Source organism: Tinamus guttatus, unplaced genomic scaffold, assembly GCF_059628265.1.
Source record: "Tinamus guttatus ecotype Peru unplaced genomic scaffold, ASM5962826v1 Tinamus_guttatus_pri_ptg000286l, whole genome shotgun sequence".
NCBI lineage: Eukaryota > Metazoa > Chordata > Aves > Tinamiformes > Tinamidae > Tinamus > Tinamus guttatus.
In genome coordinates this window covers 826,338-846,832 of record NW_028288820.1, presented here as the reverse complement: position 1 = coordinate 846,832, position 20,495 = coordinate 826,338, and the positions used below count along the sequence as shown (strand labels likewise).

The window sequence follows — 20,495 nt, the reverse complement described above, 5'->3', positions numbered from 1 at the left end:
AATCACAGATCTTAGTAAATTTTCCTCATAAAAGAAAACCATTTTAGCCAAAGATTTTTGAATAAGTGAACTAAATTCAAAATCGAGTTCTACGTTGGCATACTTTATTCAAAGTTTTCTACAGGATTTTGCACAAGCTAGGATTTTGCAGGCAACAAACAAGCAATCTGCACTAATCCTCCACGACCAGCATGTGTGAAATGCCATTGGTAGCTTGATAGTCATACAGTACACTCATTTAAGCTTTCCTGATACCAAGACTCCTCCTGTAAATGTATGAAGACACTGCTAACGTAACGTAGCACAACTACGTAGTAGCCACAAAATTAATCTATTGTGGCACACTTTGTTTGAAAGAGATAAAATTAACATAAATTTTTAACATAAAACTAGTAATTTGTAGCATTAACGATTGGGTGACGCTTTGGGTGCATACACACATGCTCCTATTTAAAGGAAACAGCTCCCAACATGTGGCTGCACAAAGTCCCTTTCTTAAAGAGCCAGATTTTCCACCAACACGTTCGAAAGTTACATAATTGCAGATTTTTCAATGAAGTGGCAAAAGTTAAACTCTCCTCCCCCTAAGCTGACCTGAAGCAATAAAAACTTCTGCCTGCATGCCCTTAGCTATGTTTGCATGAAATTAAGTATACAGTATAAACATTCACATTCCTAAGGGCTAGGCTGGAACAGTGCTCTGCCTGTGCAGCTCAGTGGTCCGGGGAGGGGGACAAGCAAACTGACATCACCCTGTACTGCACATTCTCAGCACGGACCATTTACTTAGCTCCCCGAAATACAGATGTGTCACCAGCTGAAATCAAATGCTGCACAAACAGTAAGCTCGGAAAAATGAACCATTCGCCAAACTCTGGAGACTGAGGTAACAAGAACAGAGAAAAAAGGCTTGGCAAAATACTGGCAGTAAGAAGATTATTGCACTAAGCTAAATATGGTATTTCGGAATGGCTCTGTCAAAACCTTTTGCCCGAGTATTAACATGCTTGGGAGAAAATCCACTCCCACTTTTTTGGTTTTTGTTTTAGGCAGACAAAATGTTATTCTTTTTGTATGACGAATACATCTGCAAGTTATCTCAATATTCTAAAAACAAGCCATTTTTTTCCATGTTTTAACTAAGACCATGTAGATAGAAACTGGCAAGATGCTGTGACAGAAGAAGGCATTTTGCTAGCATGATTAAAAGTTCAAAGTTAAATAATCATCTCCTGTGTAGAAAAAAAGCCTTAAGAAATCCTCCTCTACATAAAGAAAGTGCAAAACCAATCCATGTGTGCTAATTACAGCAAAGTTTAAAAACCTCAACTCCCCCCAGGTTGTGCCAAAGGATATCTATCTATAGATAGATTGATGTGAGGACTTGATCTTCCAATTTCCTCCTGCTCTGTACAAATTTATATTTGTGCCTAATATTTTATCACCAGCCAGTATAACAAGAACACAGTCCCTGTAGCTGACACTACTCTGAAAAACAAAAGCACTTAGACAAGCTGCAGGATAATACTGTAAAACTAGTGCAGAATCTTTTTTTTTTTTTTTTAGGAATGTACAGCAGCTACATAAATTGTTCTCAATTCCTGAAGAACGGGTTCAGCCCCAATCTGAGCAATAACTATGGGGTCACAACAGCACCTGAGATGCAAGAAAAATGTATGCTGATGCTGTCAAAAGATCTGCTTGAGAAAACGCAGAGGTAAATACAGGCACGTGCAGCAAGCAGTGATTTATGCTCTCGACCTGTGAATGCCAAGCGAGTCTCACGTGAGGCCTCCTGGTCTTCTCATCCATGTTCTGCCATGCAGAGGTGAAGAAACACCACGAGCGCAACAGCTCAGCGCAGGCCTCACTTAGACCTTCCTTCACTTACGAGGAAGGAAGGAGCTGCAGATGTTCTTACTTTTTCTTGGGGGGAGCAGGGAGGACACAGTAAATATTTTGCCTCTAGTTCCATGTTTAAATGACAACCGTTTCAAAAGGAATTTCAGATGTTTATTAATTTTATTGCCATGCCAGTTTCAACACCATGAAATGTTACAGAACCCACTACCTTGCTTTCACAGGCCTCTATCCTTATACACTATATATTACATCCTCTATCATATATACCAGATTATTACAAGCATCATTACATATCTATCAGCTCCTTTCTTTGAATTCTTTAATTTTATAACGGTGATTTCACCACTGGCAGATCAGATTAACATTGCCATATATGATTACCTTGTCTGAATATGACTTGCTTCCGCGAATCTGTCTTTTTATGCATAAATGAAATCTGAATTGTAAGACTTTGTACTGCAGATATTTTCTGAAATTATCTGTCTATATGAGGAGAGTCGTATATATTATTCATAATTTATAGCAACAGCTGGTTCAATTTTCCCATAATTTCAGCTTTGTTTTGTCAGCATGTTTCATCACCTAATTACAGAATTCCAGACTATTATTCACGAGAAAGTAAAGCTTTTAACATCCTTCTTTCAAGCACTTCCATCAAAATTAATAAAGGCAGGCTTATAAAAGAAACAAGTTGTTCCAATTAAAATGCGGGCAAGCATGTTTCACAGATCGAGTTAAGAAGTTGTAGAATAAGATATGGAATTGTCTTAGGTTGTGAATAAAAATACAGTAATAGTTAATTCTATAGACCTGAGGGAAAAAAGGGTTTTTTTGTTTGTATTTTAATAAGTGTGAAAATTATGAGTGTGCCACAAAAGCACAAGAAGCTGAGCATCAGCTTCCTCTTAGCCATCGGCATAGCACAAGCACCATTCAGTTATTCAAACTGTAAACACAATGAATGAGCAGTTCAGCTGAACGGAGTCGGTTCGCTGGCTAGGCAGCAGCACAAAAAGAAATGCGAAGCGAACTCCGTTATTACTGCAGCAGCATCTGGAACAGAATTCCCCACGCCGAGCTGCGCCGTACGGAGCAGGCTGCAGAGCCAGGCGCTCCCGCCAGCGCCGTCGCCTCGGGGGATCCCCACTTCTCCTCAGGAACGCCGAGCGCGCAGAGCGCCGCATTCCTCAATGCTGCGACTCCCTTCCACCCCGTTTCCACGAATGAAAAAGAAATAAGGATCGACTTAGGTAATGCCATGTTGTGTCTGCACTTAGAGGGAGGGCCAAGGAAACAGACAGGTTAAGTGATTTATTTGTGATCTATACAGGGAGACCACCCTGGACGCAGAGATTTCACTCAGATCTTTCAAGTTCCAGCTCACAGAGAGTGAGCACTTATACAAAGCTCTACAGGGGGGAAGAGGAGGGGAGGGCGATGACAACACCTCAATTATGTTTCGGGAGTGTTTTTTTGTTATATTTTGTTTTTCTTCCCAGAAAACGCAGCGGAAGGAATACACCTGTATCAGTAAGACACAGGATATACCACCAAAAACATACAGAAATTAAAAAGACAGTATTCCCCCAGCGCCCTTCAGTATTAGACCATTGATGATCCTCCAAATGGAGTTTTCTACTGGCATCACATACATTTTAAAGCTATGCAAACAAGTTCACAGAACCATAGATAGCTTAGCATGAAACTTAAATTACAGCAAATAAATGAATCACACTAATGCTGAAACTCAGCAGATTTTTGCTTTACGCATATGGACAAGCTATTTATACCTTTTGCTTCCCATCAGGCTCAGCATGATGTCGGCTTACAATAACAAGTTAATGTTAATGTTTTCCAGTAATTTTCACAGTGTCATTTAACTGCAAGTGCCCTAGCCAAGGTAAACCTTAGGGCAAGGAAAGGTCTAACTACATAATCACAGAACAACTTTAATGAATATTGCATCTAGGCTTTGAAATGCACACTGAGGAGCTGCAATCTATTTCACTTTTATTCTCAAACTTCAGCTAACCAAATATTCCTCCCCAGAAAGGCTCAGTACACTTTCTGATTTTAATTAGCTACAAAGCCTCGTCACTTGGTGGATTTTTTTTTTCTGTTGTTGTTGTTCCTTCAGACAAACAAGCATCCTACACATATCAAAGTGCCAAACTCAGAGCTATCAAACATTTCCTGAACACTGATAACCTGATTATAACTTCACGTTTTAAGCAGCAGCATCAGGGCATATGAGCACTGCACGTCCCTGCAAACCCACCAATACCAGAGCAGTCTCAAAGCAAAGACACAGGGTTTTCTGGAGCTTGCCTTTGTGGAAATCTTGGAAGCTGTTTAGGAAAGCCTTTATTATTTTTCCCTTCCCTTTTCCATTCTCACACACTTGGTAAATTATGTTTTTGACACAAGAGAATGTCCACAAGGCAATTTTTATGGAAGAAAAGATTTTCTGAAAAGTAAGACTGTCCAAGCTCTTTTCCTCCCACATTTCCACGAGCCGGTCTTTGATTTCACCATCCCACAGGACTGCAGCTGTCTCCCCGACTGGCAGACTTAGGAACAGCTTTCCAAGGGGCTGTACTGAGTCCTCCGCTTGTGTTGCGCAGAGGCTTCCTCCCAGACCGGCAGTGCCCGTGCGGCTGCTGCCGTGAGCCTGCCGTTCCCTCAGCACAGCATCCTGCTCCAGGCCTCTCACCAGCCTTCCAGCGTAAGGATCCTCCCAGCCCTCTTCACTCGCAGGTGGCAGGTTAGCAGTGGCAGCTACTCGGCCTGCCTGGGCAAACCTTCTCCCTCTTCACTGAAGCTCCTCAGGAAGGTCCCCTTCCCGCTGATCCGTGGCCCAGCGAAAGGTTCCTGGTGATCAGCTGGATGCGGATTTCTGTGCCATGTCCCAAGCTGTTGGCAGAGTGCAAGCCTGCACGAATCCTCAGGCATTAAAGCCTCAAAACTGGCAATAAGAGCAGGAACTAGGCAATGGACAGATTTCACCTCAAGCAAGAGATCAAGATTTGGTCAAGGCAGCTTAAACCCATCTGGTGTCTGTGATGCAAGGAACTATGGGGATACTTCCTACCTCTTCTTGCAAAAATGTTCTGCCAGGGGACTATTACCCCTCAGCCATACATTCCCATTATTTAATTTATAACCCATGGTAAACCACAAGTGAGGCTGCAAAGAGGTGTAATGCAGAATGGCTCCTCATCACACAGATCTTATCAAAACACCACAATCTTCTAGAGCCTGTGCAGTAGCCTGCCCTCAATCTGGACCATGTGCCCAAGGTCTTGGACATCAGATTTTGTTTGGTATTGACAGTTTATGTTGAATTGCCTAGACTCATCACATTATATAGGATTTTTTTTTGAAGCAGTAAAATTTGGTACAGAAATAAAAATTATAATAAAATGTACAGCAAAATAAAGTATAATTGCTTCCAATAAACTTGAGTCTTAAAAATATTTCAATTTGGAAAACAGGGCAACAAAATAACCATCAAGATGATTCAGTCAGAAGTTACTGAATTCAGAAAGCTAGGCATTTGTTGAAACAGACTTGACACTTTTTAGAAATTGACTGTATTTGGAAAAACAAGGAAACACGCCTTGAAACCAAGTCTTGTCCCCTGCACATCCCCCCAAAATATAGCTTGCCATCTTCCCTGCACTTTGTTAGTCTTGTTAGCCTTAAAATATACTAAAAATGAACTACCAGCTGCAGAAAGGGAGTCCATCTTTTTAAGTTAAGGAGCAAAAGCACTCTCCTAGTTAGCTAAAGATATCAGAATAAAAGTTTTCTGTTCAACAGATCAAAAAGTCAAAGTCTTTGGTCAAATACTTACTCATTACACTATGATTTTCACTTCAAAGTTCTGTGAACAGATTGCCTTCAGTTACCATCATCTCATGCTCTACTGAATGAGTCAGCCAGAGAGTATACAAAGCAGCAACAAAGCTAAGTAAAACACACAACAAACCATGAAAATAAAGCACTTAAAATTCCTAAAGTTTCTCACCTAGTTTTCAGTTTTAGTCAATATACAAATAGTACAGGCAGCATTTACCACTCCAAAGAACCTAATTTCTCCTTCTCTCCAGGAAAAAAATGAAGGAAATTAAGGAAATATTAAAGTTGATTTAGTTTCCTTCATTTCCTAAGTTGATCAAAATTAACTAAGGAAAACAAGCAAATAAACAAAAAAACCCCAACAAACTTCACCCGCTCATGACTTAAGACAGCCTCATCGAACAGAATTATCCATCATTCAGGGAAGCCCCGGACGCATTTGATGCTGCTACTTCTTAATGATGCTATTTGCAACCTTGCAGTTTGGAGCCTTCTGGTAGCTAACGGGGGCACTGTATTTCTATGTTACACAGATGTCTCTTAAAAAAATACAAGAGTTACCCACACAGGCCAAGACATTAGAAGCCTCACTCATATTCTGACTGCACGCAAAGATATATGAGACAGACTCTCAACTTCTAACCCTCCTTCTGCCTCTTTCCCTATGCAATTCTTCTTAATAAATACTGCCCTGAAAGGAGAAGGCTGATGGGAAAACATTAGTAAGCCTGAAACGGTCAGAAGGTTGGTGGAAAAAAGCAGCAGAAGCTGAGGTAGCTGCATCACCTCTGTTTCTGAAGAAGTCTGGCTGTCAACATCAGAACCTACTCTACAATAAAACACAAGAAGGAACACAAGTAATAATTCACAAGCAAGCCCTGCTAAACGTAACATCTGTAACTTGAGTTAATGTGTATCTAGAATGAGATCACTTGTTTAGACAACATGAACACAGAGTTCACAATGTAAAATGAACTTGTTAATTTTTTTCACAAAATACCACATTGTATGATACTTAAAACAGCTTGAAATATTATTACAAATATTCATTCTTCTGTCAGATGGGCATAAAAAGCCAATTCTATACATTGATTCCATGCATCTGTCTGAAAGGTCTTTATTTAAGATAAACTTTTACCTAACTGAGTACATTATGGGTGTTATTTATGAGATAAATGAAAAGAGAAGAACATGAAAGAACTCTCTGAGTATTATTACTCTGTAGTTGCATTTGCTTCTTTAATACCAATTCACATTTTTTTTTTCAGGTAAATTAGCATTATGCTCTTAATTGCTAAACATGATAAAAAGATGTAGGATTGCTTCCTTTTTTTTTTTTTCCTCCCCAGTGATCAATAAGCAGCAAGATTCCATATTTTATAGATTTTTAAAACTAAGTAAATATGAAATGCTCACTTTTTATGACTTCTTTCTCTCAGTCTTGACAACAGAATCTGCCTGATGGTGTAATATCCCTTTCATATGCTTAACAACGTACAATGCCATAGCAGAAATACCTAAAGTCATAAACTTCCCATTATCTGGGAAATCTGCGCAATCCAATTTTAACTGATTTTGAAGTATTTTCTTATAATATTCATCAGAAGTCTACATGATTTGACTCAAAAACCAGCCCCAGCAACAAAAAAAGGCTTTTCTATTGCTGGACAACCTAAATGAAGCATTTGATGCACTTTAAGGTTACTATTTAAGGTTACTAAGATGACACTAGCTAATGCCACCCCAAAACCTTAAAGCTGCCCGCTCAACAACTCTCTTGTGAAATCTACCCAAGCCAACCACACAAGCCCCGTCCTGTGGACACGCTCCAGAAGGACCCGCAGGCCGAGGTTTCATGCTGGAGGACAGGATATGCCCATACAGCACATGCTTTTTATTAGACGGGCTGTACCAGGAAGCAGTAACAATCACTTGGCAACAACGTGCATGTTTGAGGCCCTTCAGACTGTCTCTCTGCACACCTCTGTCTTCCTGAGGCTTTTTTGGCTGTAGCTGACGTTCACCGGGTTGAACGCTGGCACCATGCCCAGGGCACGCACGTACGTTCCATGGGTGTTTCACTCAAAATGCACACTTTTTTGTCTTATTCTGAGTCCACTGGGGTTCCAAAATGACTCTGTTTCAAAGAGCAAAAGCTCTAGTTGGTGTTTTTAATGGCATAAAAAAAAAAAAAACATGACAAGGCAAAGCAGCAAGCCAAACACACACAAGAATAGCTACAGTTATATTTGATTTGAATATTGGTCTTGTTACAGTTTCCTCTTCTAATTCCAAGGAGTGTTTGCTTCTACCAATGACAAAAGTCAGTCAAAAAAACAGAGAAGAATAAAGATTTTGAAATATCCAAATGTGAGACAAAAAGTACATAATAGGCATTTAGTTTGGTATAAAAAGGTTTTGTGAGGAACAGGAGAAATTCTGAGTTGGCTTTTCCTACCTTAAACTACTGTCTTCTTTGAAGAACAGCATAAAATTTAATAGCATAAAGCTAAATGAACCCATATATTTAGACACTGAAAAGGAAGCTAAGAGATGTACTGATGAACTCTCAGTGCTCAATATCTTTGATTTATGTCATAAAATATTTAAGTGCTGAATTCCTATGTGATTTCTGGTAAACTTCTGATACAGAAGTTTATATTCCTAGTTTTTGACACCTTTATATGACAAAGGAAAAATTGATTTCTAAAGTTCACACTGCTTTCCTAACAGTCATTTCTTTAACATAAAGATCTTTCTGAATGTATGCCAATACCTGTGTCTATTCTTGAGAATAAAATTAACTAAATTAGCCCATTTTCCACAAAAAAATAGGGCAGAAGAGACCACTGCAATCCAGAGGGACCGCCTTTCAAAAGCGGACCAAATAAAAAATAATTATAGATATGAAACTTTCTGCATCTGAAGTATTACACTTCTGTTTACATCTGGGTATAGGGATGGGAACATCTGGCAAATATTTTTGAACGCAGGATAACAGACCTATTGAACCTTAGTTCCCACAGCAGAGCAGCAGCTGCCGGAACGGGCAGCCAGGAGCACTCCTAAGGAAAGGAGCAAGTCCGGAGCGGGGAGGGCAGGGACAAGCACCTCCGCCACAGGGGATGCAGGAGGGAAGGGAGAGAGCTCAGAGCGACAGGCAGTCCCGGAGGAACCAAGGAAGGTTAATCAGGGTGGAAAGTCAGAGAAGGAATGAGGGAGGGCAGAATAGAAGGCACCTGCTTATCACCTCTCGAGAAGCTTCATTCATTCCCTGTTTGGTTGAAAGCACCTGGGAGGTGTCCACACTCCCAAGCACCAAGGCAGTTCTGATGATCTAGCAGAGATAACTGGAACCATCTCCCTACGAATGAAGAAAGAGGGAAAAGGAGGGGCCCTGACAGGCAGTAAATTTAGCAGCATCCCTATCGGGCGCTCGGCGCCCTCCCTGCCCTCTCTGCAGTCAGACCACACGGGGCTGCTTCAGGGGCCACAGCTCCAGGGCTGCCCGAAGCTGCAGTGGAAGCTGCATCTCTGACCGTTCAACTCGGAATTCACATAAATCTTTGGGAGTTTTAGTAGAAAAGTTTTAGAGTTGGGAGCATGCTGTGCACCAAAGAACATTTTTAATAGAAAAGTGTTCTGCAAACAGCTCCAATCTAAAAACAAAACATACAGATAAGACCTTGTAATAATAACAAAACTGACAGGAATATAGCACAGCTTCCTCTTGTTAGTCCTGCCCTCACATAAGCTCCTTCTCCCATGAAATTTCTTTATACCAGTTAAATTCCTCTACTGTCCTTCCTCAGCCTTGATATCCACTTCCCATCCTCTTCAGGCCCATGAACAAGTAACTTCAAACAGAACCATACATTTCCAAAGGATGTTATCAGTTCAGACTCAGAGTAGAGTAGAAAAAAAATCAAACAGAAAAGTCAAAAAGTCATATGAAAATTTTTCATAGTAACCATCATGGTGCTAGCATTCTCTATTTCCAAAATGCAGATATTTTAAAATAATTACATTATTAAAACCAACAACAAACAGGCATAAAAAGCATTAGCATAGATAATTCTTTACAGAGTAATTATCCACTTAAAATAGCCTGGCTCTCTTCAATCATTTCTCCCATTCAACAACGTTTTACATGCCATTTGTCAGCTTTCTCCTCCTTCAGACAGGCTTCCCTTCTGCTTTTTAAACAGGACGAGAAAGCTTCCAAAGATCAAATAACAACACCTTCCCAAGCTTCTCAATATAGGTTGTTTTTAAAAACACGGGGTATACCAGAAAGCCTTCATTTTTCATAGATATTTTCTGTAGAACTCAAGCAGTCAGAACTCATCATGGACGGGTATTTTTAAAAGTGTATCCAGGAAGGATTATCTTTCTTCTGTGTCTGAAGGTTTTAAAGCACAGTTTTCACATCAAAAGAAAGGGAAAATAAGCCCTGTGCGGGTGGGTTTGAAAACTTGCTTTTGGGGATGAAAAATGAACTCTGTGGAGAACTGCATTAATCCCCTGCACCACCTAGGAGAGTATTATATCTGCAGGACACTTCGCATGTCTCAGCTTCTCCATTCCCAACTGTAAAAACATCCTTTGCCTGCGACAGAGTGATGGTGTTGCCTTCCTGACGAATCACAGGGGACACTTATTAAAGATACGTAATACAAAACAGGTGCAAGAAATATGTACTTCTGCATTGAACCAACACTTAAAAAATTCAGATGGCTCTAAGGTTCAACTGCTGTTCTGGGAGGTCTACATCAAGTTGCTCTCCAAAGCCTAGAATAACTCAACTCTCTTCACAAAGATTTGAATGGGAAGAAGCAGGATGCTGAGCCAACGGTGTTTGTTTCCGACACCTACCCACTGCAAAAGTCTGTGCCTACAGGAGGGTTTCTCCGTGCTTACTTTAGCCTAACATCTCATAAAAAGCTGTTCTCTGCAATCACAGTGTTTCGGTACATTCTGAGCGGGCTGTAGCAAGGAATTCCGCAGCGGAGCCAAACCGGAGCAAGGAGCCCCCACTAGGCCATTTTGGGATCTAGTGACATGTCTTCAAAAGTCGGAGAGATAATACTGGGAACATTATTAATTACAGCAAAAGCAACTTCTAGCAAACTAGATCAGTCTAGTTAATTAGTGCAGTACCGTACGAGTACATAAAAAAGCAACTGGAAGAGAAAACTTCTGGCAAAAATTCATTTTCTCTCAGAGGTTGTCTGCTCTCGTTCTTGGAATTAAGTTGCATTTCTCTTGCATAACAACTAGAAGTAACAAATAATCTTTGTTCTCCTATCCTTAATGCCTTCTGTATATCAGTGCGCTCCATGTAAAAAGTTAATAAAATTTACAATGTAAGAAATGAGAAAACTATTCTAGTATTGCTGGTTATAGATAGGTGATTTTTTTTTTGAAGAAACTTGACATCAATATTTCTTTTCTCTTTGTACTCATCATAAAAGTAAGGCTTATCTTGGACACTAAAAACTGAGCTCAGAAGAGCCACAGCTGGAAGGAAGTTTCACTGGAAAACATTTCATTACTGTGGGTTTACTTCTTTGACCTGAAGATAACATAACGTTTGTTGACTACACTGAATTTTTATAAGCCAACGTTGACCTGCTACGCTTTAAATGTTCCTGTCAAGCCAAATAAAAAGCAATCCACAATAGTCGGTGTTTCTGCGCTACTGTGTAAAGACAAGCAAACAACCTGCCACTTCCCTGGTGTTCCCTCACACCCTCCTTTGTCTTCGAGACAAAACAGAGAACGGGACGGAAGGGGCCGGTCCCAGACGGCGCAAAGCGCACGCAGGGCCGTAAGGTCAGGAGAGCTCCGTGCTCCAGGCGAGCGCACCCCTCGCTTCACGAGGACCAGGAACGACCTTCAAAATGCACCCGCCTAATCCATCTTCCGTCATCACATCTGCGCACACCAGCCACTGCAGGCTGGGGAGTTTTACTACCTAGTTAGTCCTCCAATAAAGCTTCTCTGATTGCTTGCTAGCTCTTCTCCATGCACTATCCTCTTTATTTTCAAATGCTCAAAAGTTCATTTAAATGTCCATAGTTCCTCTGAGTAAGTGTCCAAGTACTGAACCCATAAGCAAAGGAATGGCAGCAACCAAATAACCTGGAGCACCACCTTCTTTTGAAACAGCTTAAACTAAAATTCTCTTGTCTCAAAGGAAATGAGGCTTTCATTTTCACTAGTCTGGCTCTGCTTCCATCCATGAGTTGTCTGAATACAGCTGCTCTGGATAATTAAACTATCAAACAATACCAAAATTTTCGAAGTGACCTTCCTCAAAAATCTTTTCACCACTGCAGCTACGGGCTTAGTGCCCATCTTGCAGAGAGTCACACACCTCTAGCTCAAGCATGCTCAGGGCTCCGAGAGCACCCTCAGAGCACCCCGGTGCTCGCTTTGGTCTCACCCTCCTTCCCACGCGTGTGCCGTGGGTCCTTGCCGGCGCCCGCACACCGGCTCAGGCACAGCCGCACGCGGCCCCCGACGGCTGCTCCCAAGGCAGGTTCCCGTCCTGTTGGTCTTGGTGCTTTAGGGAGGTCTCCAACCATCCCTTAAAGCACTTCTACCAACTCACCAAAAATATTCAAAACATTAGCAACCCAGAAAGCTCATGCACATAATTTAAAGTTATCCTATCACCCAAAATAAGAAGAGCGAATCTCTCCCTGGCTTGTACAGCTCGGGGAGGAATCTGTTATCCATTCATGCTCTTTTTTTAATCCTCCTATTATACTTTCAATACAAGGAGCCTGTATTCTTTCATTGCACAGTATTTTCAGAAAACGGAGTCTAATTCTACTAGGTACTGCTCTTCGCTGTAAAATATTAATTGCTAATTTTTTCTCCCACTGAATTCAGTGAGAAACAATCTTTAAATTTAATGTTACAGATGATGAAGTGCTGCATCTCATATTAAGCCTTTTTTTTTCCTGTCACATGCAACTGACTGAGCTGATGTGATTCACTCAGTTCTTAATATTTGTGAAAGATGCAACAGAGCTAACCGTTTCAAAAGCAAAATAAGCAAACAAAAAACCCCAAAACTCAAACCACCATTCCTTGCAGCAGACTTCGCACTCACATGCCCAAAAGAACTGTTTAAATTAAAGATAAAAAATGAGGACGCTTCTTTGAGCCAGCCCACTGCTACAACACTGATTCAGCTAATTAAAACTACAGGACTTTGTGGAATGGAAAAACTCAGTGTGTGGAGAAAATCTGAAAAACAAGAGTAACAGTTTGTGAAAAGTTGATGAGAGCATAACCAACATAAAAGAACTGAATTTCCTCTTTCTCTTCATGAAGCTTCAGCTCTCTACTAAGCCCAAAGTTTTACTTCTTTGTTCTCAGTTGCATTTCTTTAAGAAAAAAAAGTCACATGGATGCCTTGGAGAGGAGGAGTGCCTGCTCTCGCCCTGCCATGAAAGCAGGGGCATATGCTCCCAGCACAAGTTTCAGGATAAACATGGGGAAGAGTTGAGAGTAATATAGCAAGAAGTGGGAAGACTACTGTGAGCAGAAGAACCAAACGCAACCAGCCAGGCCCCAGAGGGAAGGGAAAGACACGGGAATTGCAAGGAAACTTCCCAGGGACCACATCAGAGCGCGCGGAATTCCTGTGCCTTGCTGTGACCCACCCACCAAGACGTAACAGGATGGCAGGGATTTTTATTCCACTCTCTTCAATGCGGTTGTTCGCTTGCTCATGCAAAGTACCCTCAGAGCATAAACAACCCACTTTTTCTACTGTTCTATACCCATCGCAGGCTAGACGTTGTCTGTATTTGGTTATAAATCCACACGAGACCTCTAGAAAGTAGGCTGACGTTACTAGCGTTGTGCAAGGGTCCAGAAGAATGCACAGAGAAGTTAAGTGAAAACACGTTTCCTTTAATAACCTTCATTTATCTGATCCTGCATCTTCTAAAAATATATAATCGTAGGTTTGCTGAAGTCAGTGAGAGGTGGATTAGACTGATAACATGCCAGATGATGATCTAATTGATGTGCAGATGCTTTAATTTGAAAAAGAAATAAATCTTAATAGTAATTACATCTGCTCCATGATTAATTACAGCAGTCCAATGAAATCTTCTTGGAATGAACAGTTTGAGAGAGTATATGCACTCCCATTAGAGTGAAACTTTTTATAATGTACAAATGAGAGAGATGCATCTCAGACAGATCTGTAACTGAAAGCTTCAGTTACAGTGCTATTATTCTACTGTATTAATAATAATAATAAAAAAAACAGACATAAGGTCTATGCGCATAGCACAGCCCTGCAAATCAAGCAACAAGCACATTACATATTCTCACAAGGCAGAAACAAACACTAAAGTCCAACATCTGCTCTCCTTCGCAAAGCACTCTGAAAGCTCATGCTTTAAAACAAAACCAACTACATGCAGTGTGTGTGCACATATAATCTGTGCACATATATGTGCATTTTATATATATAAAAAGCAATCCACATATAAATGTGGATTTTATATGTATATGTGTGGGTATATTTATATATAATCCACATATTTATATGCATAAAACAATCACCTAGATGAACTAAGTGTGCTGAATAGTTTGCTGGGCAACCCATGGCCAGGCTTCCTATAACTTCTATTTAAAGTAGTCGGCTGAGAATTCATCTACTCTGACCAATAGGCAGACACAGACCAGTAATAAGGAAGAGCAGAAGGCCAGGACTTCTTCCTTCAGCTTGCCTAGAAGTCCACCTACTTGACTCAAAAAAACTTTTGTTCAATATAAAACGTAGTTCTACAGAACACACTATCTGGATGTTATATAAAGAAAACTGTTTAGCAATCAATTCTTCCCAATTCTTCAGGTTGTATTTATAAATCAAATTAAACAAACATAAATTTAAAAATGAGTAATTCTGACATCAAAATTTTAAGGGCTTACAGAAGATACACAACGAGAAAAGCTATAAGCATTTTACCAACAAACTATGCAGATGAGAATTAACCAAGTGCAGAGAACCAATAAAGTCTGCATGTCTTAGTGACAGTAGCCCCAAACACTGGCAAGATAAAGGAATCACTGGAAAAGAGAGGGAAAGAATCTCAGGTGACCATTCGCCCATCTTCCAGGCCCAAGCAGGGTCACATACACAAAATATTTCCTGGTACATCTGCCCAATCTATTCATAAATACCAGATTTAATGTGTCCTTAACATTAGAAAGTAGTTTCCCCTTTTCAGGCTCATATTTGACTGAGTTCATGGATTAATGAAGAAAAAGTGTTTCTTCTGGGCATCAGCTTTCTCTTTTCAAGGGGCAAGTATTTCTGGAATAATTTTGGTTACTGTAGAAACCTCTTGATAACTGTAACTCACTTCTGTCCTGGCCTTTCCCATTTCATCTGTGCAGGCTCTGGCTTTCTTTTTGTATTTGTCCTGGTCTAGTGTCCGTAGGTTTCCTCTGTGAGTTCAGTGAGGAACTCTTAATTGAGCTATACTAATGTATTATTTCTATTCTGCATTAGGCTAACTCCTACTTAAGCACTTGGTATTGTTTCTGTGAAGAACTAACAAATCTCCATAATTCCTGATTTTTCTTAAGACTTGCTTCAATGTGAAGACAATCTTGAGCTTTACTGATGCTCGGATGAATCTTGACTAATTCTTGATACCAAAGGGGTTTTAGATCAAAAATGTAGACATACAGTGAGACAGCAGTCAATGAATGCATTACAAATCAGAATACTCAAACTATGAGTAATAAGTGTAGGTTATTGAATACAGCATTTCTGAATTAATCATTACTTAATTCTACAAGCAATATGATTTTCTGTATCAGTGGAATATATGCTGTAGAAATTCAAAGGATTGAAAAAAAATGGATTATCCTCTGACAAAGGCACTACAGATGCTCCACAACCTCCTTTACTACTTGTTCCTTGACAACTACCGGAAATGAAATTTTTTGGTTTTGTTTTTCCCACAAATAGGAAGGCTTCCCAAGTTACAGACTTTGATGGACCTCTAGGAGTCCAGGGATAAATCTCTGAGCCAGCACTTTCTTTCATCTGTAAAATTAGATCATGAAACAAAAAGCACTTGAAATATTCCATCATTCAGGAAGGCCAATGCACGATTTCTGCGGTTTCTTCCCAATCACAAACATGGTTTCCTTCCACCCCTACCTCATGCCAGTTCAGATAACAAAGAAGCAGAGGCTGGTCTCAAAGCAGAGACAGAACAGGTTCTAATTTGTATCATTTAAGTCAACATAACATTAACTTGTTATACAACTACTCATTGACAACAACAAAACAATACACAGACAAACCGAATAAAGAGTTAAGCACATTTAAAAGTCCACTATTCCACTATTAAAAATACTTTTTGTCAATCTTACCATTGTGCGGGAAAAAAAAAGACAAAACACGCTATGCCTGGGCAAACACTCTATTCTGAACTTTCTCATAATGATCTTTCCATAAATTAACATTTGTCTTGGAACAGCTGAAGTGTTTGCATTAACTATGGGGCATAACTGCAATATACCTCCAAAATTTATTATGTTCCGCATGGCCACATAAGTATTAAGTCTGAATAATTCTAACTTCCCTCTGCAGGATTTGACAGCATATGGACATTGAAAATTGAAAAACAACTAGGTAATGAACACGGTCAGCATCTGACTAACCGGACTGGATAAACTAAATGAAATTAACTGAATGTCCTTTTCATAAGACTCAAAAGATGTTATTTTTTTTTTTGAGTTTTACACACACTTACTATTTTCAGTATGGATTTTCATCTTGGTTTTATTCCAAAGAGGCAGTTAAATTCTCTACTATGTCATGGAAATACGGCGCAAACAGTTTCCTACACTGTCAAATCTAGGTTTTCCTTCAACTGCTTAACGAGCAGATCCGTAAAGTACCAAATTCCTGCTGTTTACAAATTTTTGCAGCAGCTGTTTCAAGTCTCCCCTTACACAGACGAAAAGGAAACTGAAACCATGTATCCAACCACCTCAGAAAGTCACAGCACTTTGCTCTTGGTACAACAGCTTGCAGCAGGCACATGCCAAGTATCCGGTGCAGTAGCTGCTATTAGTATTTTAGAGAGCAACACAGTGCAAGCTCCCTTGCTGCATGTCTTTATCACCCTATATGACTTCTTATGAATGCTCGTTATTTTTAACCAGGAACAGTAAGTTCAGTGATTGAGTCATAAACTGTATTTAAATATTAAATAAAGAGTTTGCACAACCTTTATTCTCAAGTCAGCAGTCTTCCCCCAGCGCAGCAGACAAACTGCAGCGCTACCTTCTACTACACACTGAACTTTACTCAAGGGTAACCAAAAACGTCCTCTAGTGCAGAGAATGAGACCACTCCTGACTCACCAGTGTGGAAAAAGAAAAAGAAAAAGAAAAAGAAAAAGAAAAAGAAAAAGAAAAAGAAAAAGAAAAAGAAAAAGAAAAAGAAAAAGAAAAAGAAAAAGAAAAAGAAAAAGAAAAAGAAAAAGAAAAAGAAAAAAGAGAAGAGAAGAAAAGAAAAGAGAAACAAAAACAACAAACAGACACACAATGCAGTTAACAGCACTGGCTTACAAGACAAATCATCCTTGGTGCACTTTAAGAGCTGCCCCTCCATTAATATTTTTTGAGTGGGTCACTAAAACGCATGCCAAGGCTTTGAGCACTACAGCGCAGACTCTCACGACCAGGCACTTCAGTCTCTCTGTGAGAATAATGGACTTTTTCTAACACTTGAGGATGGGTTCAAGTCCTGTGACCCACCTTGAGGTGTACAGGGCATGCAGCGATGGCAGCCCCTTTCCTCAGGTGCAGCAGCCGTTCACAGGGCTAAGCACGTGCCAGTGCCTGGCACTCAGAGCAGAACGCACCGGAGAGATCTGCGACAACCTCGACAATCCCAAACAACAGCCAAATCCACATCCAACCGGCTGAGCCTCTACCCTCAAGGCAGCTACAGCCAATCCTTCATGAGCTTCAACCTGCCATGGTGAACAAAATCAAACGAAAATAGAAGATATCAACTTCTAAGATACTGAAGGAGTTACCACTTCTTCATGTAATTCACATAAGTTAATATACATAAGCAGGAAGCTGGGACATATATTGAGGGGGTACAGGTAAAGCGGACAGTAACAATTCAACAAGGATTTCAAGCATTTCCTTCTAACCTAGGTTTCCTGTAAGGTCATGATTTTGAAAGGAAGTCACATGCTGGAAAGGATTAAAAAAAAAAGAAAGTTACAATGGGAACATATACCAAGATGGATTACAAACTGGGGCAGACTAACGGAGCTGAACATGTACAATATGGCTTTGTTGGAGGATTGCTTGTGAAAAAAACAGGCAATAAAATGGGTAACTTATTACCATGATAGCTTAAAAATCAAACACACTGAGCCGACTGCCATAAACCAGAGGAACGATTTACGAGGAATGAAAAAATTTCTGATTCCTAACTGATAGTGAGCTATTCTCCAGAATGTTTTGACCAGAATACAATATAAAGCTTATCAGGTTGACGAGAAGCTGACGGTAGAGCAGGAAAAGCAAATGAAGCGATATGTAAATATCCGGGAAGGGAACAAGCCCCAGCATCTCTGACACTATTGGTGCTCACGGTTGCGAAGCAGAGCTTTACCACAGATTTGCTCTGATTTTTGGCTAGTCACACAAACCACTCTGTAGATACACGTTTAGATCTGTAAAGATATTTGCCCTCAAAACATTTTAAAAGCCGGAGATGAAGCATTATGTGAAATGTAGGTGCTGTTATTTTTACTGCTTGCAGTCTTCTAATAACCTTTGATATTTGCATTCCACATCTATCACCTGAGAGAATCAGCTCAAAAGCAGCCTTCATATGTGCTTCAACAGCATGCGAATGTTGTTCAGCACAACTCTTCACTTGACTATGAACTATGACAAAAAAAATAATAAACAAAAACAAACCCCAAACTTACTTGTCGAAGCGTCCCATGAACAGCATTCTGTCGTAGGCCAGGACTGGTGCAGTCTGGAAGCCCTTTCAGCAACGACTGGATGGTCTGTGGTACCTCATTCACCATGATGAAGGGAACAAGGGCCCGACCTGACATCTCACGTGAACGGTACACTGGAGAGTGGCCACATCTAGAGAAAAGAGAAACACGCTCCTCCGTAATCCAGGTGCAATCCAGTGCTGTATTTAAGTATTTGAATTAGAGAGGATAAAAAAAAATATGCAATAGAAATGGAAACACACTTCTCCTAAATGAAATCCACAGTATTTCTTCTCAATACTGAAAGAACTGTCCAGAAATATAAAACAGACCAGAGCCGTATTAGAAGTTTCTCTGTTTATATAAAGCAGAAGAAAGAAAAAAACAAAAAAGGCCATGAAAGAGGTAAGAAGTATATGATTCTATTCTGTTTGCTGGTGCTTATGTTACATTACTTACTAAACCAGCAATCAAGTTTAAGCACATAATTACAAGCTTGATTTAAATCAATTGCACTCAATGCTCTTAATCCTCTGATCTTAGGGATGAAGAAGAAAAAAAAAAAAAAAACACATTCTATGCCATGCCTCCCATTGGCTTTTAGAATATATTTAAAGGCCAGAAAAAGTACCCTACACAGCAGACATACTGAAAAGTATCTGAACATTAAGTATGTTTTACTTATTAAAATGAACTAAAACTCAAAACTGTATATACAGCAGAGACCAAAATAACCTTTTAAGTCTTTTTATGTTATTAATGCATTAACTAGCTGTGCAGTTAAGAATATATAGCTGTATAGTTACAAATATATAAAGCGGAATCATAGAATCATAGAATGCTCAAGGTTGGAAGAGACTTCTAGGGGTCATCTAGTCCAACCCCCCTGCACACGCAGGGTCACCTAGAGCACGTGGCACAGGACTGCGTCCAAGCGGGTTTTGAAGATCTCCAGAGAAGGAGACTCCACAACCTCTCAGGGCAGCCTGTTCCAGGGCTCTGTCACCCTCCCTGTTAAGAATTTTTTCCTTAAGTTCCTGTGGAACTTTTGGTGTTTCAGTTTGTGGCCATTTCCTCTAGTTCTGTCGGTGGCCCCCACTGAAAAGAGGCCAGCACCATCCTCCTCACTCCCTCCCTTGAGGTACTCATAGACACTGATCAGGTCCCCTTTCAGCCTTCTCTTCTCCAGGCTGAACAGGCCCAGCTCCCTCAGCCTCTCCTCATAGGGCAGATGTTCCAGGCCCCTGATCATCCTTGTGGCCCTGCGCTGGACTCTCTCCAGCAGCTCCACATCCCTCTTGTACTGTGGAGCCCAGAACTGCACACAATACTCCAGATGTGGCCTCACCAGGGCTGAGTAGAGGGGCAGGATCACCTCCCTCCACCTGCTGGAGACGCTCCTCTTAACGCACCCCAGGATCCCATTGGCCTTCTTGGCCACGAGGGCACACTGCTGCCTCATGGTCAACTTGTCATCCACCATGACACCCAGGTCCCTCTCCGCAGAGCTGCTCTCCAGAAGGTCGGTCCCCAGCCTGTACTGGTGTCTGGGGTTATTCCTCCCCAGGTGCAGAACCTTGCACTTGGCCTTGTTGAATTGCATGAGGTTTTTCACCGCCCAGTTGTCCAGTCTGTCCAGGTCCCTCTGGATGGCAGCGCAGCCCTCTGGGGTATCGGCTACTCCTCCCAGTTTGGTATCATCAGCAAACTTGCTGAGGGAGCACTCTGTGCCTTCAT

At 40.7% G+C, this 20,495-nt stretch overlaps 1 protein-coding gene across 1 annotated transcript in view; it reads right to left on the bottom strand.

Annotated features, from left to right (window-relative positions):
* Positions 1 to 20,495, bottom strand: part of THADA (THADA armadillo repeat containing) — a 159,831-nt gene that overhangs the window by 68,151 nt on the left and 71,185 nt on the right. Inside the window, exon 29 of the mRNA XM_088527415.1 lies at positions 18,741 to 18,909. Within this exon, the coding sequence (XP_088383541.1) occupies positions 18,741 to 18,909 (169 nt within the window). The remainder of the gene's footprint in view (positions 1 to 18,740; positions 18,910 to 20,495) is intronic.